The sequence below is a fragment of the Bos grunniens genome, chromosome 24, assembly GCF_055505025.1.
Source record: "Bos grunniens cultivar Pamir isolate PY7600 chromosome 24, Bosgru_T2T1.0, whole genome shotgun sequence".
Lineage (NCBI taxonomy): Eukaryota > Metazoa > Chordata > Mammalia > Artiodactyla > Bovidae > Bos > Bos grunniens.
Window position 1 is genome coordinate 9,909,706 of NC_141188.1, and position 25,939 is coordinate 9,935,644.

General features: G+C 37.8%; 1 protein-coding gene across 7 annotated transcripts in view; it reads right to left on the reverse strand.

The window, feature by feature from the left end:
• The window catches only part of CCDC102B (coiled-coil domain containing 102B), a 278,297-nt gene that overhangs the window by 160,217 nt on the left and 92,141 nt on the right, over positions 1 to 25,939 (reverse strand). For all 7 annotated transcript variants that reach the window (XM_086372206.1, XM_086372204.1, XM_086372209.1 and 4 more), the window contains one exon: positions 18,800 to 19,009. In XM_086372206.1, the coding sequence (XP_086228332.1) occupies positions 18,800 to 19,009 (210 nt within the window). The remainder of the gene's footprint in view (positions 1 to 18,799; positions 19,010 to 25,939) is intronic.

Below are 25,939 nucleotides of genomic sequence, written 5' to 3' on the forward strand. Positions count from 1 at the left end.
GCACTCATTAATATAAAATTGTAAAGATGAGGACCACATTTGACTAAAAGGCAAAAAAAAAAGTTTACATTTCCCCTCAGTTACCTTTCTAGGTTAGAATTTGAAACTTTCCTAGCCCTTACATATTTAAAAATAGTCTACATTGTTACAGCCATTATTATAATGTACAATATTTAAGAAAACATAATGAAATATTCCTGCACTACATTTCTCACCAAATGTTAGCAAAAGCCATAATATATCTGTGTTGGCTTGCTTTCTTTTCATCCTGATTTTTCATCCAGTTTTAACAACATTTTGTTAATTTATTATTCCCATTAGAGGAAACTCTAAATTTATAAATGCAATATCAGAATGTTTCTGCTTTAAGTGGTTTGTTTATAAAATGCAATGTGTTAAGACATTGGTATTTTATCAGTTCAGTCTTTTAAAAATGTCTCATACCTTTAGTATAGCTAGTGCGCTACCAAAATAACTGAATGATTAGAACAGATGTGTGTCCACTGCAATGGAGCTCCCCAGTTTAACCAAAATTAAATAAAACAAAAATAAAATGTTAAAAAATCAATGTGTCTCATCCGAATTAGTGTAACCAAGCAGGATCCTATGGGACCATCTCAGAAGACTCCCACCCACATCCTCCACCTTCCTTTTGTCTGTAGAAAAACATCAGCCAAAAATAAATGTGAGAGAAAACACAGAAAGAAGAAAACAGTCGAGCAAGATGAAATAATACTTTAGCCATTAAACAAAGTCAAGGACCTTTAGTTCTTCCCCAAAGGAGTATAGATAATGTTCTGAGCCATATCCTTTGAGCTATTTTTAAGATACTAAAACCCTCACCAGGTGGAAGAAATTCACTATATGCTTCTCCAAAGCAGGTAGAGCCCAGATGGATTAGAACGGAAGGTTGAGGATGCTGACTCCCTATTACCTCACCACCAGCCAATCAGAACAATGTCCACGAGCTGATCATGTCCAGCTCCTCCAACACAAGACTCCTTAATACCCAGTCCAGCGTGGGTCATACAACTTTGAGGGCACTAGCTCTCTGTGGCTCCCCCTGCCTGGCAAAGCAATGAAACTCTTTCTTCCTACTTCACCCCAAACCCCATCTTTGAGATTTAACCTGACACCAGTACACTGGAGCTGCATTTTGGCAGCAGTAATAACCACACATGGACACAAAAGGGAATACTTGATGCTACAGCCTGGGGAAGTTCTGGCACATAATAGAGGCTCAGGAAATAAGAATAAAGAGATGGTATTCACACACAGAAGGGAGGATGCTTTGGGGTCAAGAGCACCATGAATAAAAACTGGAATGAGGACATAGCTTACCTGGGGCTCTGTTTCTTTTTCTGATTTGACGACAACCCCAACCCTCAGTGAGGACTCAGTGAGTAGAGAAGAGCAATCCTGGAGATGCTCACTCAGAAGAGGGATGGAGGGACGAGGAAAATGGAGACCCGCGTCCTGGGTTCTTTTCAGCCCTCTCCTGCTACTCCCTCGCAGTGCGGCTGGGGGGCAGTCTGCTGGGCATGGTGATGATTGTTAAAATCAAAAACAAATGAAGCCAAGCCTCGAAAATTCCCTGAGCAGACAAAATCAGTTTAGTTACACAAACAAGCTGAATGCACCTTATTTGGCCAGATTAGCACAAGTAGGGTGATTTCTTGCTTATGCGCCTGGAAAGCATAAGGAAAACTTAAAACTGTTCCCCTCAAATTGAAACAAAGTAACCACTAACCAATTCCCCATCACTTAAGAAAACTCTAACAGTATAACCCACCTCAGTGAAGCATCAACTGTCACCTTCTCCTCACTTACATAAACTGTTTTTCAGATGGTAAAGAATCTGCCTGCCAATGCAGGAGACACGGGTTCAATTCCTGGGTTGGCAAGATCCCCTGGAGGAGGGCATGGCAACCCACTCCAGTATGCTTGCCTGGAGAATCCCATGAACAGAGGAGCCTGGCGGGCCACAGTCCATGGGGTCTCATAGAGTCAAACATGACTTAGTGACTGAGCAGGCATGCCTCAGAATATACTCCTGAAGCTCCATCCATACTGGTTTGAGGGCTCTTCGTTCATGAACGGTCTCTGGTCTGCATACAGTATTAAGCTTTTACTAATTACTACCTTGGTGATGCATGGGTTTTCTTCTGCTATTACTAGACTTTTGACCTGATATGTAGTTACACTTTTGCAGATGAGCTCTGCACTGAGCAGAGGGGGCAAAGTCTCCTTCTGAGGTTATTCACTACTTTATACTTTATAGGAGAAGCATCTCTTCAAGTGAAAAGAACGTCAGCTTGAGGAAACCTTGGATGTCTGGGCCACTGTGATAGGAGGAGACCACAGAAGGGCCTCCAGAATAAAGGAGTAGGAGGGCTCGTTGCCTGTCAAGTCAGGCCTCCCTTCTGGGGTCTACCACCTGGCTGTACACTAACTAGAATCCCTCAGTGGAGGAGGGGTGCTTTAAAAAAAAAAAAAAAGATTGACTGAATTGAGCTCATGACTATCTGGGGAGTGGTATCTGAAACTTAATAACTCCTCCAAGTGAGGTTCATATGAAGCTAGGGCTGAAGAGCAATGGGATGCAAGACACTTCTTGGAGAGGCTGTGGGTGCGTGGAGGGTGGGAGGACCTAACAACGCTTATCTGTGGCAGGATCAGAGAACTGTCACGTGGGGATATTTGTTCTTCCTCATTTTTCCATGCTGCCTTTCTGAGTGCTGCAGTTGTCACAGTTGCTCCTAATGTGTGGTCTTTAGACCAGCAACATCAGGGTCACCGGGGCCCTTGTTAAAAACATAAATCCAGTACTCAAGCCCCACTACAGACCCAAGCAATCAGCAAGCCTGGGGATGGGGACTAGTAATCTGGGTTTCAGGGGCTTTCCCGGTGGATGAGTGATAAAGAATCTACCGGCAATGCAGGAGTCGCAGGAGATGCAGTTTCGATCCCTGGGTCAGAAAGATCCCCTGGAGAAAGAAATGGCAACTGACTCCAGTATTCTTGCCTGGAGAATTCCACAGACAGAGGAGTCTGGAGGCCTATGGTCTAAAGGGTCTCAAAGAGCCAGACAGAACTGAAGCAACTTAGCATGCACACATGCACAATCTGGGTTTTAATTAGCCCTCTGGGTGCTTCTGCAAGGAGATCCAACCAGTCCATCCTAAAGGAAATCAGTCCTGAATATCCGTTGGAAGGACTGATGCTGAAGCTGAAACTCCAATAGTTTGGCCACCTAATACGAAGAGTTGACTCATTGGAAAAGACTCTGATGCTGGGAAAAACTGAGGGCAGGAAGAGAAGGGGATGACAGAGGATGAGATGGTTGGATAGCATCACCAATGCGATGGACATGAGTTTGAGTAAACTCCAGGAGTTGGTGATGGACAGGGAAGCATGGTGTGCGGCAGTCCATGGGGTCTCAAAGAGTTGGACAGGACTAAGTGACTGAACTGAACTGAACTGGGTGCTTCTGGGCATCACTAAAACCTGAGAATCACTGGCCACAAGTAAGAGGTTGAAACAACCCAGCCAGGTTAAGGGGAAACAGGGTAAAGAGAAGAATTCATTTCTGCGGGGCTTGGCCAGAGCCCACAGGTAGGTAAAACCCAGTGCGAGCTAACAGGTAACAGCAGTGGGACTCAACATTAGAGACCAAAGTGGGGGCCTGGTGGATAAGAGTCAGTGGATCTACCTGCATCCTCTTGCATGAAAATGTCCTTTCCAGTGTGAAAAGCTGTGGATCCAACATGTTTTGCTGTTTTCCTATTGTTAATGTTGTTTAGTCGCTAAGTTGTGTCTGATTCTGCTATGCCAGGGACTATAGCCCGCCAGACTCCTCTGTCCATGGGATCTCCCAGGCAAGAATACTGGAGTGGGTTGCCACTTCCTTCCCCCGGGGATATTTCTGGCCCAGGGATCGAACCCACATCTCTAAAGAGGCAGGCAGCCTCTTTAGAACTGAGCCACCTGGGAAGCCCTTACTATTGTTGATATTGCCAACCAAATCTGCTATATAAGGAAAAACAGGAATGAGTCAGTAGAAATAGAGAAATCTGATAAGTGTTGGGGAGAAGGAGGGAGAGGAGGGCAGAGACTGTATTAAAAGTTATAAGACTAACTTTAGTAAAGTAGGAAGCTCAATAATTTCACTCCTAGGAGAGCTCCCTGATGGTTATGCCACCAACAGCAGTAAACATGGCAGAAAACAAGCACGTCATGAAGCCAGCTATGCACAAACAGCAAGGTTTGCTGATGAGCCCTTGTCACGGTCAGTAATTTGAAAGCCTCCCCCTGGAAACCACGTATTCATTACTATGAATCCATCCACAGCACATGCAGGCAAGTCAGGTCCCCAGAAGCCATGGACTCTGTGTTGGTGGCTACTCATGTGTGATATCATTTTCCAGGTGATATAAACACAGCAAGTTTAATGCGATTCTGTTATCAAGGTTGCTCCCAGCTCTTTAATTTCTACTTCACAGGAAAGCAACATGATTCAAATAATGCTTTTCCCCCCGATCATCAGTGCAAACCTGCCTTTGAATACAGGTTCCTTTATTTATTGACTGTGTTACTTAACCTCACAAGATGTCAAGAGTAAAAGGAGAATGATAAGAAAAACACCTATCAACAGATTTTATACGATGTCATGCTTGTACTGTACCTAGCTCCAGGCACGGTACAGTCTGTGCTCTAGTGGAAGCTGTGTTCTGCATATCATTTTAGCATCATGTACACTTTGTGTAGTTTGCAGAGGTATTACAGAGAGGTACATCCCAGCCCCGGCAGAGCATCACATTCAAGGGGAAAGTCGTAGTACCACATAGTTCCCTCTTGTTGCTGTAACAAATTTTAACACACTTAGAGGTTTAAACCACACAAATACATCGCCTTAGAATTCTAGATAGCAGAAGTTTGACAAGGATCTTATTTGGCTAAACCTCCACTTTGAACTTCAAGCCTCCAGAACTATCAGAGGATAAATTTCTGATGTTTGAGCAACCAGGCTTGTGATGATTTGTTATGATCACCGTAGAAAATGAATGGAGTCTTCTCCTTGGGAATCCTATTACTTCCAGCTACCTTTCATGAAGTTGAGGTTCCTCCTCATAGAGAATACACACTGACTCGTGCATTTGTAGGTTATTATCCGTATCACTATAATGCTTTTCCCTTTTCTGTTTATATACAGCACACACTTGAGAGCTAGAAGCCAAATATCACTTGTGTATCCTAATTCCCTGATTTTTCTTGAAATAGAAGAGTTTTTTTTTTTTAACTTAAACTACATTTTCCTTAAAAAACGGCTTCTTGTAAAGACAATATTTGCTATTAATATTGCAATGGTTTTAACTTATTGGAAAATAAAATTTGAATTATGCAATTTTATTGGGAACTCAAGTCATTCTTACATGAAGAAGAAAATTCCTTGACCCAAATAATTGAAAATCCCAGGGACATCTTTTTAAGTGTGGTGACCTCTGTTCCAGGCTGGAACCGGGAAGACACCCATCTCCTCCTGGGTTAGGGTGAATCCTGACAGTAAGATGCTTGGGGCAGGAGGGCAGGCCGCTTTCTTATTTTAATTATTTTGAAATTAATTTTTTTTTGGTCTTGCTCCACAGCCCACTCCAGTGTTGTTGCCTGGAGAATCCCAGGGACAGGGGAGCCTGGTGGGCTGCCGTCTATGGGGTCGCACAGAGTCGGACACAACTGAAGTGACTTAGCAGCAGCAGCAGCCACAGCATGTAGGATTTTAGTTTCCCAACCAGGGATTGAACCTGTGCCTCCTGCAGTGGAAGCACTGAGTCTTAACCACTGGACCACCAAGGAAGCCCCCACAGACATCTTAATACAGACCACGCTGAAGCCAGAAGCTCAGTGTGCCTCCTGGGCAGGTCCCTCTTCCAGCTCCTGCTCTGTCTTTCCCAGGTAGCTCCATGGGATGGTAAAATGCCTTTTACAGCTCTAAATCTACATTTTCTCAGGTCTAATTTTAACAGACAAGAAAATGTGTCTCTCTGAAAAATCTAAGCATCATTACACTTAATCGTCTCTGACATGGTTACTTGCTCATCCTAGTGTGTGTGCCCAGGAAACTTAAATATTTTAATTAGCTAAACATGAATCATCTACTCAACCTGGAGGAAGAAGGGATATAAGTCCTAATCCCAGGTTTGGGGATGGAGTTGAACCTAGTGAAAAATCAATGCATGTTCTAAGTAGAAGCCAGTGAATAGAGATTGTTTACTCGCTAGGTTTTATTTGACTCTTTGGGACCTCATGGACTGTAGCCCACAAGGCCCCTCTGTCTTTGGGATTTCGTAGGCAAGAATACTGGAGTGGGTTGCCATTTCCTTCTCTGGGAGATCTTCAAGACCCAGGGATCAAAACTGTGTCTCTTGCATTGGCAGGTGGTTTCTTTACCACAGAGCTATTGGGCAGGCCCAAATAGAGGTGAGAGGCCCAAAATACCAACCACCCCCGAGGCTTTAGAAAACAGAATGGGTGCTGAATCTCCAAATGTATTTAAGTTTGTAATTTTTGCTTTGATAAAACAGAGATTTATATGTACATTTTATATCTTCTGATCTCAGATGACTATATCATTCATTATGTTAATAAAAAAAATTAGGAACTTCCTGTCTTTATCATCTTAGATGTATTAATACTTGGCCTACCACAATGTCATATGCATATGTGACGATTTCTTGTGTATATGTAGCTCTGCATGTCTGTGTATATAGAGAGGGGAAAATGTAATATGCGTTTCCATACTGTGAGTGTGGCAAACAAAAGCGCTGGACACATTCTTATACAGTTTCAGCCTGTCCATGTTCTACTTGAGATTTATCTTCAGGTTGTATACCAATAGAAACAACTGTATTTCCAGAGTAAGGCAAACACTGATTGTACTTTAGGATGTTTAGAATAAAAATAGATGAGGATTCAGAGCAAAACATAGCCATTTTTAGGTAAAGAAATAATCGACAAGTATTTTGCAGAGCATGCTAACAGAAAGCTTTCAGAATACTCATTTGACACAGGCTTAATAACTCAAGAAGCTATGTTATATCATTATCATACTCCAAGAATAATCTAAATTGATGGAGAAAAGTCCCTAAAACAACCCAGAAAGGTGCTCTAATTTCAGGGCTGGTATATTTACACAGAGGAACAACGGGATCTAAGGGTAAAGTAACTTGAAAAGGTCATAAAATGACGGTTTGTTAGCTGCACCAGCAAAGTACAACTGCCAGATCCTCCAAGGGGAGCACTTAGGAGCTTAATTTAGGAAATCCCACGACCCTTTCTTTGTGCTTGCCCTCCACTTTCACAGCGCGTGAACTTGGCTGAGCTCGTCTCCTCCCTACACTCACCAGCCTTCCCTGAAATTCTATCACCCAATCAGGGACCTGGGAGGGAGCAGACACAAATTGTAGAGCCTCAGAGCCTCAAGTTTTCTTCCAAGTTCAAGTCATCAGCTTTCTTTGGGGAAAGATTTCTCAAATCCAGCGCTCTCCCGCTACCCAAGACAAAATTATCTCAGGAAAGAACATCCATAGTCTTCAAGGAACTTGTTTTCCCCCCAAAGGTATGAACTTAACCAGTAGCCAAGGAGCTCTTGCCCTTCTTCACTTGGTGTGGAATGCTCTCATATCACTCTTTAGGTAACCGTTTCCTATCATCTTTCTCATCTCCACCTGAATCATCATTTCCCAGGAAGAAGCAATGACATGAATCCACTAATTTGCAGCATTTAACAGAGATGCTGATTCATCACTGAAGATCTCTTTGTTGAGGATTTGACTTGACTGTAGTTTTCAGGACAGCTGTAGCAGCTGTACATTGTATGTCTTGCCACCCTTAAATCCCCATCTAGGCTGTGTCTGTCTGAAACATACAATAGATGATGATACCTGCATTTTTTTCCCAGACTCCTAGTTCTTCCTCTTGAAATCCCAAACATTTGTACTCTCCTAAAACTCTTGTAGCTAGAGCTTCAGATTCAGATGCTAGAAAAGAGATGCATTCAAGCAAGACTTGGATTTGGAGTTGATTTGTGCAGAGAAAGGCAACAGAAGTTATAAGACTGGCAGGCCCGGTCCTCTGGGGAGTCCTCTGACTTCCTATCCCAGCTTGTAGCTAAGTGAGTGATCCTGGAGGTGGAGGATGAAACAGGGACATCCAACCCCTGAATCCTCCTGATGCCTTTCCAGCAGTGGGGATGGGAAACTGGTTTTCTAGTTCTGTCTGTTGCATGGTGGTCTACAAGGAGTTTTTCCTATACATCCATTGCAGAGTCTGCTTCCTCAATCTTTCAAAATCATCTGATTCCTTGCATTATATACTTTTATGTTATTTAATCTATTTTCTGATACCTACAGTCAAACTCTGAGTGACACAGTATCTGGTAAATGACTATTGAGCAAATCAATAGACTAATGAAATGGTAGATGCTACCTGACTTAAAATGAAATATACCTATACTAGATGAGATGAGATAATTTGAACCTTTTATAAAGTCGTGTCTTAATATTCTTCTTTTATTCTTTATAAATTATGTTTCAAACACATAAGTAGTAAGATGGATTACAACATTTGAAACTCATAATCCCCACATCACAGAAAAAGCTGAAAAACTTTTAAACTCATTTTTAAAAATTCTTCATTTATAGTTTCCTTACAACCATTAAAACTAAAAGCAGACTGGAGCTGGGTTTTTTCTTAAAATGGATTACATGCTAATAAGCAAAAAGTGAATAAGACAAATCTAATAAGAATAATGAATGAAAGGAATATTTCTATATGGTATGAGTTAGGCTAATAAGCAGTAACTCATTCAAATATAAAGACTAGAAAGCAATAAAACTCAGATAATTATCTGAAGAGTAGGACACATTTGGGTTTTAAAAATTTGTAGATCTGAATTTTTTTCTTTTCCTATATTGTGTATAGATCCAAATGATAGGTCTAATTATAAGATGCTTGTTAATATCACTTAAAAAAAGCAAACACTCCAGCTACACCCCTTTCCCAGCCATCGTGCCAAATAAAGTTGCTTTGGGGAGAAACTGAATTAATTCTGTCTGTCTTAAAGTAGGATAATTAATTTCAACTGGCTTAAGGTAAAATCATTCTTGTAATACAGACTCTGCCACCTAATTATTTCTCCATATGCTACTGCTCCCCTACACCAGCCTCAGCCTGGCACGGTGGGCCTCTCGCAGGTCTCTGCCCATCCCCCACACTGTCAAGGACACGACGCTGAAACAGCCACTAGCCAGCCTCCAGTGCAAAGAGAATCAGATTGTCAAGCAGTGGCGCAGGAGATCAGAAAACAAATTTCATTTGTGATGTTTATTTCAATTAACCATAACGTGTCTAAAATGTCCTTGAAAATAAATAGTTTAAAATTACCATTAACAGGAGATATTTATCCTGATCACCTTCCTTCCTAAAGTTATACACATACATACATACACATAAATACACACACATGCACACACTCTTGCACACACACACATACACACACATACATTTCAATAATGCTATATCAGAAACAATCTGAAGTCATTTACAGTTATTACAAAGAATCTTGGGAACATTGATGTTAATGGTGATTTTCCAAATCTTACTGCACATAAAAATCACCTAGTTTATTGTTTTAAAATATATACATTTCTAGTTCCTAAGTCATATGCCTATTAATTCAGGATTTTTATTTTCAGACAGCACCCTATCTGGTACAGATAGGATCAGGATCCAACGTTAAGAAACACTGCTCTAGGAGATTAGAACATCTAATCTATTTTTAAATTCCTTCTTTTCACCATGTAAATTCTACCAAGCATACATAGAGTAACAAGCTTTCAGAATAATAGAAAAGAAGTGAATGTGAAATATGAATGTGATATGTAATTATTGCTTCTTGATTGATTTCCTATTCACTGCACTGAAATAGAACCACCCACACAAAAGAAAAAAAAAAGAAACTATGTAATGGAAAATTAATCAAAACTAGTTTAAAAGCAAAGAAATGATTCTTGTTAGTTACTGAGGTATTGGTGCTTCCTCTCCTCTTTTTTCCTAGAATTTTGAGAGAATTAGAAAAGCTGCCAAATGCTGTGGATATTTAAACACCATTAAATTAAGCATAATAAAATGATAGGGAAACAAAGTGATGGCCAGTGGCAGAGAAATATGAAATGAAAAATCACTCAATTATGTCAACAACCACATTAAATTTAACTGTGTGAATTAAAAAGAAATAAATCCAGTAAGTGGAAAGAGTACACTAAATTGTACTAGGAGCCAATAGCTATTTTAGTAAAAAATAAACTGAAATTCCAAAGAAATATTATGTTGTCCTCATGAACCTGAATTAATGTCTTTATTTAAACCAGTAGCTAAATTTTCAAAAACATAACAGGATCATGAATTTGGGTGTTGGAAGCATCTCAGGTATTTTTTCCAAACTTTTTTTATAAAGTTAAAAAAAATTAAACCACAAAGATTATTCCTCGACCAAAATCACTCAAATATTGAGCATAGACCCAGGATAAGAGTTTCATTCTTTCACTCATTAATATTTGGTCCTATTTACCTGTTATATATGAGTTGAATCACACATTTAACAGTTACCACTTTCATTGAATAATAATGCAACATGCTCTCTGGAGCCTCTTTCATAAGGACAATAATTCCTTTCATGAGGGCTCTGCCCTCAGACCTAATCATCTCCCAAAGGCCCCACTTCCAATACCATCACATCAGAATTTAGGTTTTTATGTATGAATTTTGGAGAAACACAAATATTCAACAGATCTCAATATTTCCACAAGTCATCTATAGATTCAATAGAGTCCCTATCAAAATCCTATGGCATTTTTTGCAGAAATGGAAAAGCTCATCCTCAAATTCATAAGGAATTCAATTTCCCTTGAATATACAAAATGATGTTGAAAAAGCAGAACAAAATTGGAGAAATCACATTTCCTGATTTTGAAACTGGCTATAAGGTGAATTCTCTGATATAATGGTAAACTTGTAAACCAATGGAATAGAAGTGAAAATCCAGAAAATAAACCCATACATTTATTAACAACTGATTTTCAACAAAAGTGTCAAGACTATTCAATAGGGAAAAAACAGTCTGTTAGACAAGTTGTGCTGAGGTAACTGGAAATACATATGTAAAACAAACAAGTAGGACCCCTACCTTACAACCATATATAAAAATTAGCTCAGATGAAATCAATGATCTAAACATAACATGTAAAATTATAAAAGTCTTAGAAGATGACATAGGAGTAAATTATCATAACCTTGATTTAGTGATAGATTCTTAGAAATTACACCTTAAAAGTATGAACAACAAAAGAAAAAATAAACTGGCACTCATCAGAATTAAAAACTGCATGCAAAAAAAAAACTGCATACATCAGAAGACACTATCAAGAAAATGAAAAGATAAGCTAAAGACTGGCAGAAAATGCTTGCAAATCAAATATCTGAGAAGGGTTTAATATCCACAATATACAAAAAGCTCTCACAACTCAACAACAAAAAGGCATGGGCTAATGGCCTAAATAGACAGATACTGAAGAGGAACTAAAAAGCCTCTTGATGAAAGTGAAACTGGAGAGTGAAAAAGTTGGCTTAAAGCTCAACATTCAGAAAACGAAGATCATGGCATCTGGTCCCATCACTTCATGGGAAATAGATGAGGAAACAGTGGATACAGTGTCAGACTTTATTTTGGGGGGCTCCAAAGTCACTACAGATGGTGACTGCAGCCATGAAATTAAAAGACGCTTATTCCTTGGAAGGAAAATTATGACCAACCTAGATAGCATATTCAAAAGCAGAGACATTACTTTGCCAACAAAGGTCCGTCTAGTCAAGGCTATGGTTTTTCCAGTGGTCATGTATGGATGTGAGAGTTGGACTGTGAAGAAGGCTGAGCACCGAAGAATTGATGCTTTTGAACTGTGGTGTTGGAGAAGACTTTTGAGAGTCCCTTGGACTGCAAGGAGATCCAACCAGTCCATTCTGAAGGAGTTCAGCCCTGGGATTTCTTTGGAAGGACTGATGCTAAAGCTGAAACTCCAGTACTTTGGCCACCTCATGCGAAGAGTTGAGTCATTGGAAAAGACTCTGATGCTGGGAGGGATTGGGGGCAGGAGGAGAAGGGGGCGACAGAGGATGAGATGGCTGGATGGCATCACTGACTCGGTGGACGTGAGTCTGAGTGAACTCTGGGAGTTGGTGATGGACAGGGAGGCCTGGCGTGCTGCGATTCATGGGGTCGCAAAGAGTCGGACACGACTGAGTGACTGAACTGAACTGAACTGAACTGAAGAAAAGACAGAAGTAGCCAAGAAGCCCATGAAATATTTTCAACATTTCTAGTCATGAGGGAAATGCAAATCAAAACCACAACAAGATTTACCACTTCACACCCAGTAGAATGGGTATAATTTTTAAAAGACAGAAACAAAACCAAAAAAAAAAACAAGTATCACTGAGGATACAGGGAAATAAGAATTCTCATATGTTGTACTGGAAAAGTAATGGCTCAGTCAATGTAAAAAAAAACACTGTTGGTCTCTCCAAAGTTATATAATTGCCATATGACCTAGAAATTCTACCCCTATCTATACCAAAAAGAATTGAAAACTGGTACCCAAATAAATACATGTACATTCCTGTTCTTAATAGCTCTGTTCAAAAGAACCAAAAGATGGAAACAATCCAGGTACCCATCAGCCCATGAGTGGATGAACAAATTGTAGTATATCCATACAATCAAATACTCCACAGCCAACAAAGAAAGGAAGAAAGTGCTGATCCTTGCTGCACAGTTCAGGGACCTCGGAAACCTTATGTTAAAGAAGCCAGATACAAAAGGTTACATGTTCTATGATTCCATTCATATGAAATAGCCAGAACAGGTAAATCCATGGAGACAGAAAGGAAATCTGTGGTTCCTGGCGTCTTGGGAGAATTCCTATATAATGCTTACTGGATTTCCTTTGGGAATGATGAAAATGTTTTAGAATCAGAAGTGGTTGTACAACATCGTGAATTTATCAAATGCCACTAAGATATTCACTTTAAAACAGTTAACTTCAGGGCGTCCCTGGCAATCCAGTGGTTGGGACTTCGCCTTCCAATACAGAGGGTGCTGGTTCGTCCCTGGTAGGGAGCTAGGATCCCACATGCCTTGTTGCTGATAAACCAAAAACGGTTAAAGCAGAGACAATATTGTAACAAATACAATGAAGACTTGAAAAAAATGCTTAGCTTCATGTACTGTGATTTCACTATAAGAAAGAAAAAAAAAATTGGGAATGTCTCAGCTCTATTAAAGCTATTTGAGTTTTCCTCTAGTCTTATAGCTTTATTTTTAATTTGGTTTTTAATTTTAAGAAATATTATAACCATAGCATTTTGTCATTTTAAATAAGAAGCTACATATTATTTCTATCACTTTTTTAAATCAAACTAATACATAAATCAACTGACAACAGCTATGGGAACTGCCAATCATTTTATAATAATATAGCAGATTATTAGTAGTATGCCAGTCATATAAAATACAAAATGAGATACAATTTCATATCTGAATATCACAACCTATAAAATTTCATGAAGTTCTAATTCTGTAAAATATAAGTGACCTAAAGAGTCAAAATTTGCATCTTCATTTTAATTGGTTATGGGATAAATGTTATTTATCTGACACATAAAAAGGAGGTTTTAGAGGCTGGTAAAAGATCCCATTAACCCTACAGACTTTGTTGGCTCTCACATTTGCCTTGTAATAGAATAAAAGAGAGAGGATGAGAATTGAAGATAAATGAAAATATACAGTAAAATTTAAATAATGAAAATCAAAGCATAAACACACACATTCATTTAATGATCTGCTACACATTTGTGAGGATGTGCCAAACACGTGGACTGAGATTTAATAGTCATGATTTTAATTTCACAAGACATGACAGCATTTGGTGTTTTAGTAAGAGAAAGTAGAACTCCACAGGCAAATAATTTATTCCCAGAAATGCTGCTTCATGCATATAAAATCTTATGTGTGCACTTTTGTTCCAGTAGAGAATCACAAAAGGGGAAGAAAACTAATACTCCTAGTTTAGTATTAGTTTTGTAGAAATCAATTCACTGTGGGTGTGTGCACAGATGTGTGTGCCTGCATGTGTGTGTGTATTTGAGTGGAGGTGAAAGCAACCATATTATATTAAAGTAAATGCCACCCTATTTTGCAGTATATTGATTTATTTCGATTCAGTGGGGCATTTTCAGTAGATATCATCCTTATGATATTTGTAAGTGGTACTTAAGTATCTTTATTTCTGCTAACTTCAAATTTTCTTAGGCAAAAGGACATTGTTTTGCTCAATCTACATAATTCCATTCATCTTTGTTAAAATGTACACAACACCGTGGATGTGTTTTTCAGTTTCATGAGAAAATAATTTATTTTGAAGAATGTCTTCTGTACCCTATAATAGTGTGGTATACATGCTATTCTTCAAAATAAATTATTTTCATTTTGATTAATAAGATATAGCAGATTTAACATACTTTTTTATATTTTTCCATATGTCTAAACATCTCTATATTTATATAAGTATTCACACTTGATCTTAGCCAAAAGGTCAAGAAGCGATACAGTTATATAAGTATTTACTAATAACAATTTTAAAAGTTGAAATTTCTAGTGTATCTCAGAGCAAAGCAGAGTAAGAACAGCTAAAGAAAAACATAAGAAAATATAATAAATCTAATAACCTCAAATTATAGTGTTCTATATTTATTACTCTAACAGCAAAAGAATAGGTATAATTATTGTTTATTCTTAAATGATTCAAGAAATTTATGAGTAAAAGAAGGCTTTGGAAGAATGATAATGAATGGAGGAAAGTTAAAGTTAAGAGAGCTGCCTGCTACACCACTAAATGGAAATAATACCTTTCTGAAGACAAAGTTGCTAAACAAAATATACATAATGCCAATTCTGTTCAAAGAACAGACACTTTCAGTAAAGTAAATTCATTAGGAATTGACTTTGATGGCCTTTCCACTTTGGGATTAATTCATCATTTTCCTGAGACACATCAATTACCACTCTGTCACATTAACTTTCTGAGAATGACCCCGTATGTGACCTGAATGAAGGGAATCAGTTGCCAGAATGATTTAAGAAAACAGGCTTCCAAAGCGCTTCATGAGAGGCATGACGACGAGCCATGGGGACTTGCTCAGTAGAATTCTGACCACTTTTTCCAATGATGTCTCACTTGAAAAAGCATGATTTGCAATGGAAAATACATATACTGCACATCAAGAGAATTAAGGCTTCACAAGCACAGAAATCTCTGCCATTAACTGAAGAAACCACATGAGCCCTACAGGGTAGTCTATTTTCTAAAATTGTTGGGAATTGCAATTCTACTTTTCTCCGTTACAGCAAAATCATGACATAGTTTGATAAATATCAGGTAACGCATTCTTGTTTCCTCTTTGGTTGTTTTGTTATGTTTTATCGCGTTACGGTGGTCACAAACCCCACTTTTCTTTTCCTTTCCTTTCAATCAACTTTATTCTCTGTCCTGAAGTTCAAAGAAGCGAACAGAGGGAGAAACAGGACAGGTAAGAGCTCAGAAAGGGATTCGAATTAGTGAACCTTACAGCTGTTTATTTGGCTTTTCACCGAGCCTTGGGAAAGATGGTCCTTTCTAACACCATTCTCCAGCTAGGGTTTTATCATTCTAAAGGGATCTGCAGCTTTCACTGTCTGTAGGCTGTTGTACACACAACCGTGTACTTTCTAGATAACCCACAGCAATGCATATAATTCTCATCCATAGAGATGCAGACTAATTTTGCCTAGCGGAAGTGCAATCTATGTCTTTATCCCTTGTGGGAAAAAAAAAATCCGTTTTGCATCTGATAACCAAATTCATTTGTGCATTCTGGTTGTCCATTTGTCTATTACTTAGATCCTTCATTCAACTGGCTATATCATCTTACTGGTTGATTCAGGAGTGGATGGATGAAATAAAACCTTTCACATGTGTTCATTTTATGTTTGTATGAGATTTATGAGTTTAGCATTTTATATGCCAGCATCCATTTCCTCATCTTATTCATACATAGTATTTTTATGCATTTAGATATATGCTAATCCTATAGGGCACTTATATATAAATGTATATATACATATATATACAAACATGTTATTCCTATATGGTACTGATGCACATAATTTTACACATACAGATTAGTTTTATTGAAATAATGTTAAAACCACAGTTTGGATTTGTGTTATAATAACATCTACACGATTTCCTGGACTTTGGCTTGTTCTGTATGAAGCTTTGATTCATTTGATATTGAGAGACATCCGAACCTTGATATTTTGATCTGTAAAGATTTCTGTGGCCCCAGGGATTATGACCTGCAGCTGCTCCACGACAGGTAATTCTTTTGGTTTAAGTGCGTGCGTGCTAAGTCGCTCACTCCTGTCTGACTCTTTGCAACCCTATGGACCATTGCCTGCATGGCTCCACTGTCCATAGGATTTCCCAGGCAAGAAGACGCAAGTAGGTTGCCCGTGTCCTCCTCCAGGGGAACTTCCCCACCCAGGGATTGAACCTAAGTCTCTTATGTTTCCGGTGTTGGCAGATGGGTTCTTTACCACTGGTGCCACCTAGGACGCCTTTAGTTTAATTAGTGAGTCTGAATTCTTAATGAAGAAGGTTAAAAAAAAAAATGCACTAACACCTCCTCCCAGCCATCAAAATGACATACACTGAAGGAATAGCCTTGTGATTGATGAGCACACCCAACGAGTTGTTCAGATCTTCCAAAATCTTCCTGGTTTCCAAGCTCTGTCTACTTCTAAACCAAAGAACTACACTGGTCCCAAGAGCCCAGATCTAAACTCAGAGTGGTCTGCTAACATGATAAGGCACACTGGCATATATACCAGCTCCAAGGGCTTCCCCAGTGGTTCAGTGGTAAAATCCACCTGCAAAGCAGGAGGTACAGGAGACGTGGGTTTGATCTCTAGGTCAGGAAGATCCCTGCAGGAAAGCATGGCAACCCACTCCAGTATTCTTGCCCGGAGAATCCCATGGACAGAGGAACCTGGTGGGCTACAGTCCACAGGGTCGCAAAAAGTTGGACAAGACAAGTGACTGAGCATGCAGGCACACACCAGCTCCAAACAGGCCCCAATCAGCCCTCATACTTCCTAACTGACACACTTTATGCTATAACAGCTGGATATAACCAGAAAGGCATCACAGTGGGATAGAATGAAGTACTTCTTTCATGTTCCTGTTCCACTTTGCTCTTAGCCATCATCACAATGTATTATTGATAACAATGGATGTGTAATATCTTCCCAGACACACACTAAGCCCACGCTGGGCAAGGATAATGATTCAGTCATTTTCACATCACCAGCATCCAGAGCAGTGACTGGCACAGGGTATAATATAAATAAGTGCTTGCTCTGTTCAGTGAATCAAAGGGAAACAGATATTTTGATGATCAAAACTTGCCCCGTAATTGAAATAATTCTGTGCTTTCATGAGTGGCAAGCTGCAAAACATTCTCTACAGATTTATCCGTTGTGTATATGTCAGAAGCATATACCATTACTGATGGTTTATGAATCTGTACAATAGAAAATTATGATTACTGACTATAACATTTAACTTTAGATATTTACATCACCAAGTCATGAGACACTAATCCAATTTAATCTTATATTTGCAATAAATCCCTAAAATCACAAAGAATAAAGAAAAGTAATATGGAATTCAATTTTTCTGCCCATTTAGCTTTTACAGCTGATATGAACATGAACTACTTATATGACTCAAAAAATATGAACTTTTCAAACTCATTTTTAACTCATTGTTAAAGTAACTGAGTGAAAAAGATAGAATGATGCATTAAGGTGCCATAGCTACTTACATGGGAGAAACAGGAACAAGCTGTGTGTGTGTTGCAACATATTGACACTAACACACATACATTACAACTGCCACTGAGAGTGTTTTAAAAATCTAAAAGCCATGTATCAAAAAAATTACATCTATAGCAGTAAATATGTCTATTAGCTTTAGGACAAAATTCCAAAGCAAGCTAACTTTCCCAAAGTCAAAATTTGACTGTAATTCAGGTTTTAACATTTATGTCATAGCCTATAAAGGTTATTTGTAACATGATGTGTTTAATTGATTTAAAAATAATTTTTCTGAGACTAAAAAGAAATCAAAGAGGAGTAAACCAGATATGTTTAAATGTTTATGTGGATATTTACCTTACACCAACAAATCCTAATTGTATAGTTGCCCAAACTGATGGAGAAAAATACTCACTGAAAAATAAGATCAACTGCTTGGATAACTGAGACAAAACTATGACAGGAAACCAAACACACAGAGGTCCTTTCCTGACTTCATGCTTTTCTTCCTTTTGGAAAAGCTTGAAACTCTCAGATTTGTCATACTCTAACGTGTTCACACAACATTTGTCATGCTCTCTTTTCCTATGCATGAATAACATTTTAGATACATTTTATACTACCACGGGAAAAGATCAAACTATCAGATACGAGGTAGTACAAAAAAATGTATTCAGGCTTGAAGTTGTGAAAGTTAAGGCGGTACCCACCAGTCCCCAGGGCAAAAATACAAAGGACGTGAGGACATTTGCTTCCAAAGAGCTCCCATACCTTGTTTTTTTCCTGTAGTTCAACTCCTGACGTCTTGAAATCAGGGCCTTCCGAGGTTTCACTTAATCTATTTCTCCTGTGCAGGAGGTCTTCCATTTCTTTCACCTGGACCTTTAACCTTCTATTTTCTCTCTCCAGTCCTTGTTTTTCCTTTTCAAGGAGCTCCCTCTTGTCCCACTCAGATGTATTTTCAGCCTGCAATCTCTCTAGCTAAACACAGAAAACACAGAAAAGCAACATGTAGCATTTGCAATTGCCAAAGTGAATATGTCCTTTTATACATTACGTTTTCTATTTTTTGGCCACATCCAAGGCATGCAGGAAGTTAGTTCCTCGACCAGGGTTTGAATCTGTGCCCCCTGCAGTGAAAGTGTGGTGTTTTAACCACTGAACCACCAAGGAAGTGTCTACACAATTTTTAAAAAGAGAACACTATTTGTCTGAAAGTTGAAAACAACACAAAAGCCCTAAGATCAGATCATGTGCTAGATAAATTTACCCTTTCTCTTGGTTCATGGGCCTATTTCTAGAACCAAACAGACCATATTTGTCAATTAAGTATATTAAGTGAGACATTGATGATATTTTGCCATCAATCTCCACTCAGCTGATGAGAATTTATCAGTTGAGAAGGAACAAAATCATTTCTTGGGCAATTTTGGTTGGATGGATATAGTTCATATATTCATTCACTCATTCACTTATTTACTATACCTTTCAACTTCCAGGCACTATGTTAGTCATTGCAAATATAGACAAGTGAATGTAATAAAATATCATAAATGCCATGATTAGAATACTGTACAATATAGTCAAACTTGCCTGAATGAATGGCCTATTTGATTTTCAGGGAATGGAGGTTGGCAACATGATTAAAATCAGAGGTATTTTAAAACAATTTGTTATGGATCGAGGTTGAAAATTACTTGTTTTTACATTGTTAGTATTAAATGGCTTGATGGCAAAGTGTTGAATAGTATTGCACTATTATAAAGTAGCTTCCATGACTTTAAATTTTCAAAGAGAAATCAACATTAAGAAAATGTTAGACTTCAATAATATCTTTGGAAATTAATTTTGATTAAAAAGTCTAAAAACTGCTTTTTCATATACACATAATTGTGCCATTATTGTAGAAAATGTTCTGTTCCCAAATCTAAGTGAGGCTCTGGTTTCTGAAAAAAACAGGAAACTAAAATTACATTCTTGGCACTAGACCTTCTCTATCAATTAAACATAATAAACTAAGGGATCAAATTTTAGATGACGTGATTTGACATTTGGGGTGCCTGTTTGGGATATGAGGTGAAAACAGTATTTCACAATCCAATTTAGAACATGACATGACTTTAATTATTAAGATTAATGCTTAAACTTTTTGACTAGCATCACATCACTTATCAGAATGAAAATAATAAAGTCGTAATAAAAAGTCATCAACTTAGTGATGAAAAATTAATTTTATGAGAATAAATGTATTCTTGGTCAAGGACAAACAGGATGCTATGTCAAGTCTTTGTAAAACTTTATGCATTTAAAAGACATTGCTGAATTTGAATTTATACCTCATAACAGATAACAAGTAGAAATAGAATGTTAAATAAATAACAGATGGCTTGAATGAAAAAAATCTAAATTTAAAAAGTTGAAGAAAGGAATTATATTAACGGCAATAACAACAAAACTTAAATAATGTTGTGCTATTATTTATTATTTGAAGGTTTTTATTGACATACCAATTATCTGATAAATTTAGGCATATAATAAACATCAAAAAAGTATGGGTTTGTGAAAACTGGATCATAAATTTTATTAGCAATTTTATTTTTTACTTCATCTTTAAAGATTCTTTCTTGTCAGATTATTCTTTTCTAGGAATCATACAAAATCTACTACCTTAAAAGCCATTCAATTAAATATGAGTTAAAAAGATGAAAGAAATACCAGGTATTACTTTAAGCTTTCAGAGTATTTTGTAAGCAGTTCTAACAACTAATCAATTTGAAATGGAATTCTATTGATTCACTTCCAATGATCAACAGAAAAATTCTAAAACATTTTAATTCTAACTGTAATATACTATGAATTTTAATTAATACTGAAAGTGTTAGTCTCTTAGTTATGTCTGACTCTTTGCAAGCCTATGGACTATAGCCCACCAGGCTCCTCTGTCCATGGAATTCTCCAGGCAAGAATACTGGAGTAGGTAAGCATTCCCTTCTCCAGGGGATCTTCCCAGCCCAGTGACTGAACCTGGGTCTCCTGCATTTTAGGCAGATTCTTTACCATCTGAACAGCCAGGGAAGGAGAATCAAGCTAAGAGTATCTCAATAAAAGGAAGTAGAGATGGATTTGAATATTCTAAGAGCCAAGAGCCCAATCATGACATATTAGGAGCTTAGGAGAGTAGGGATGCTGCTGCTGCTACTGCTGCTAAGTCGCTTCAGTCGTGTCCAACTTTGTGCGACCCCATAGATGGCAGCCCACCAGGCTCCCCCATCCCTGGGATTCTCCAGGCAAGAACACGGGAGTGGGTTGCCATTTCCTTCTCCAATGCATGAAAGTGAAAAGTGAAAGTGAAGTTGCTCAGTTGTGTCCAACTCTTCGCAACCCCATGGACTGCAGCCTACCAGGCTCCTCCGTCCATGGGATTTTCCAGGCAAGAGTACTGGAGTGGGGTGCCAATGCCTTCTCCAGAGAGTAGGTATGAAAGCAAGTTAAACAAGCAGATACTTACACTTAGAAGGAAGTATGATTTAAAGGATCATTTGAGTTTCTTATGAAAAAAAAATGTAATATTGTGATTATTCCCAAGGACCAAATTGAGTCATTTCATTTATTCATATATATGTATATCAGTGTTTATGTATTTGCTTGCTTCCTTCCAGTTTCATTGAGATATGAGTGACAAATGTGTACACAGCCTAACAATTTGGTCACTTCTAATCATATTCATCTATAAACCCAATCTTCGCCCCTTGTCACTGCTTAATGCTGCTGAAAGGGCATCAGTAATAGATTGCAATGAACAAAATAACTAGAAGGTAAGTTTTATGAAACCAGAGTTGGGCCATTTTGCTCATCATCTGGCACCTGACACACGCTAGGTCAGCACTTCACAAGGACCTGCTGAAGGAAAGAAAGCGTGCATACTGTGTCTCTAGCAAGAAGCTCCTTTGTATTTCAATCACAGCAATTGGGCACAAAGCGAAATAAGATAGCATCCTAGCAGAGCCAGTTACTCACTCACCAGTTCAACTGCCAATAGAATTTCTCAGCACATTTACTCTTAACTCTTATTACTGTTGTCATAGTTCCTTTGTATTGTGTGTGTGATAGGAGTCAGGTAAAGACAGGATTTTTCAGTAGAATGACCTAAACTTGATTCCCAGTTCTTTTTATCCCAAGACACTATTTTTCATTTATAAAATACGGAAAGTATTTCCTACAACTTAGTATTATGAGACAGGAATGATTTAGGGAAAATAGTTATTAAACTTTCAAACTCAACATAAATATTTGTCACAAATATGTTTTCTAAAGAACAAAGCACACCAACAGCCAATTCAAACAATAACAGGTGAAACAGTGTATTATTTTTCAGCACATTTTATCAAGACAACAATCATTTTGTAAATGGACCTTGTCGACTGAGAAATCCCCCAACAGAATGCACTATACGCTGTTCTTCAGGCCAGTGAGTGTTGCGTACAAACGATGTGCATGTTCCAGCAATAGATGTGCAAATATTCAGAATTTTCATTTCAGACAAGTTAGCTATAAAACCTCATTACAAACACTGCTTTTGAAAAGAAGAGATAAAAGGCAGGAAGCTTGTCACTCCATAGCAGTAAAAGATGATTACCCTTTACTAAGAACCTAGTATGTTCCCATGACTGAAGTGACTTAGCAGCAGCAGCAGTAGTAGTATGTTCCTAGTAAATAGCTCTAAGGTTATTTCTTATCCTTACCACCATCCTGTAAGTTTGTGTGTGCTACACACGAGCAGGGAAACTGGGGTTCTAACAGTAGAAGTAACGTCAAGGTGGACAAAGAGTCCAAGCCATGGTTCACCTAAGGCTCCTCTCTGCTTTCAATACGAGTTCATCCCACCCACACGAGGCTAACAGATACCTACTTATATATGGATACAAACCACATTCTGAATCCACTGTGTTGCACTGCAGTAAGGAGATCAAACCAGTGAAACCTAAAGGAAATCAACCCTGAATATTCACTGGGAGGACTGACGCTGAAGCTGAAGCTCTGCTATTTTGGCCACCTGATACAGAGAGCCAATTCACTGGAAAACACCCCTGATGCTGCAAAAGATTGAAGGAACAAAGGGAAGGGGGCAACAGAGGATGAGGTGGTTGGACGGCATCACTGACTCAATGGACATGAGTTTAAGTAAATTCTGAGAGTTGGTGATAAACAGGGAGGCTTGGTGTGCTGCAGTCCATGGGGTCGCAGAGTCGGACATGACTGAGCAACTGAACTGAACTGAATAACAGCTTGTGGTCATTCTAGTCATCACTTCCTTGTTGACCTATATACATTTTGCAGGTCATGAGATGGTTCCTTATGATTTCAGACCTTTTAGAGTATCCTTATAATACGTAAACATGAACTTGAGCAAACTCTAGGAATAGTAAAGTACAAGGAAGCCTGGCATGCTGCAGTCCACGGGGTTGCAAAGAGTTGGACACAAATTAGCGACTGAAAAACAACAACAACAGCGAGGAAAAACTGTGTAAATATAAAATACTTAATAAAATCTGCACTAGGAAATTAAGCAAATCATAAAGGGTAGATGCTCTTTATTTCCCAAATCTCTCCTAAAAGTAATTTTAGAAGTAGACAAACTGTCTTGGCCCCAGGGATGCTCTTCTCAGAGATTTTGACAGTTCTCAGTGTCTAAAGAACACGAAATCTGTGGAAATCACCTAAAGTAAGGTTTTCCACTCAACTGAGATTATGTTTCATGTTAATCAATGTATTTATTTTTTCTTCTAAAGGATTAACCATCATTTTAATTAAAAGTTATACTGACTATTGTATTATACTCTGATGGTTCAAATAAAATAGAAACTTAACTTTATTAACACTGAGCTGTAAAGAAGGAAAAAGTACATAGTATATGATTTATATGGGGGAAATAGTAGAAAAGGAGATGGTAGAATGAATTAGAGCTAGAGTATGATGATAAAAATGAAATAGTAGCAAAGGTATTAATGAGAAACCCCTAAATCACCATTTGTGTCAAGAATGACTTAGTGTAACAATTTTATGTTTTAATATTGCTTTTTTAATATCTGCTTTGGGGGGGAAATTTGACAAAAGAGATATACTGATGAATTCTTTCAAGAAACTTAGTGAAGAAAAAAAAATGAGTTTGTTTCATTGATCAAACCAGAATCACACAAACTTTTTAAGTATTAAAATAAGATTGTTCATTAAAAAAACTAATATTAATATTATAATAAGCAAGTTAATTCCTTCCATTCATCTTTAATCCAAAGTCAGTACTTTTTACAGCCTCCTCTACTTACCACTGGCTTCCAGTGACAGCTGTTGATAGATCAACTGTCCTTATGCAGGTGACTCTGAGTCTGGGCTCTTACTCTGCTGTTTCTTTAGTCTTCCAATCCTTACCCAGGTTCTACTCTATTTATAATACATATATGTTATATTTACAAATATGATTTTTTTCTGGTATATATACATATATATATGTATACTTAATTGGTCTTATATTCAACAGTATCCTTAAACTCTCATGAATTATATTTTATAGATTAGTTTGTGTTCTCTAAATAATTATACCTTCTGTGATCATTACAATTTTGTATCTTTCCAATTCTTATAACTTTATTACTTTTCTTCTTTTGTTGAACTGCCTGGCATCTGAAATAGAATATTAAATAAAAAGTGGTACCATGCTTCTGGTTTTGTTGCTCACTCGTTAAGTCATGTGCAACTCTTTGTGACCCTATGGACATACCAGGCTTCCTTTGTCCTTCACTATCTCCAGGGATTTGCTCAAATTCATGTCCATTGAGTCAGTGATGCTGTATAACCATCTCATCCTCTGTCGCCGCCCTCTCCTCCTGCCCTCAATGTTTCCTAGCATCAGGATCTTTTCCAATCAGTCAGTTCTTCACATCAGGTGGCCAAAGTATTGGAGCTTCAGCATCAGTCCTTCTGAATGTTCAGGGTTGATTTCCTTTACTGGTTTGATCTCCTTGCAGTTCAGGGACTCTCGAGTCTTTTCCAACACCACAATTTGAAAATATCAATTCTTCGGTGCTCAGCCTTCTTCATGGTCCAACTCTCACATTCATACATGACTACTAGAAAAACCATAGCTTTGACTATATAGACCTTTGTCAGCAAAGTGATATCTCTGCTTTTTAATATGCTGTCTAGGTTTGTCAAGCTTCTAATACTTCATCATTAAATAAAATATTTGCTCCACAATTTTGTTACTCTATCGGGTTTAAAAAGTTTACTTTGAGTCCTAGTGTGCTAAAATGCTTTTTCCTATAATCATAGGAACTGTTTTATAATCATAGGAACTGTAGCAACTGTTTTTTTTTAAGAAACTTTAGAGATAACTACATAATTGACTTTTTCTTGTACTCTGTTTTGTGCTGACTTACATAATAAAAGATCTAATGTTATTATATACCTTGTATTCCTGTGACAAATTTTTTATTCATCAAAAAAATATTGACTACTCATATTTGGTTAATATTGTTGCCATTATATTTATGTGTGAAATTGATTATAATCTTCCTTGCTTATATTACCCTTGTCTAGATGCAGTATAAGGATTAAACTAATACAATAAAAAGAATTGGGAAGTTTTCCCTCTTTTTTTCTCTTTTTTAGAAGATTCTCTATAAACTAGAATCATCTACTCAGAATGGTAGAATTTAACCATAAAATATTCTGATGCTAGAGTTTTATTATAAAAAGTTTTAATTCATTAATTTTTAATTTACTTTATTTAATGTTCTAAATGGATTTCAGCTTTCTATTTTTACAAGAGTCATACTGGGTAAGTTATATTTTCTGGTCAATAATTCATTTCATGTAAGATTTTATTTTTATTAGCATTCTCTCTGCAGAGTGGTT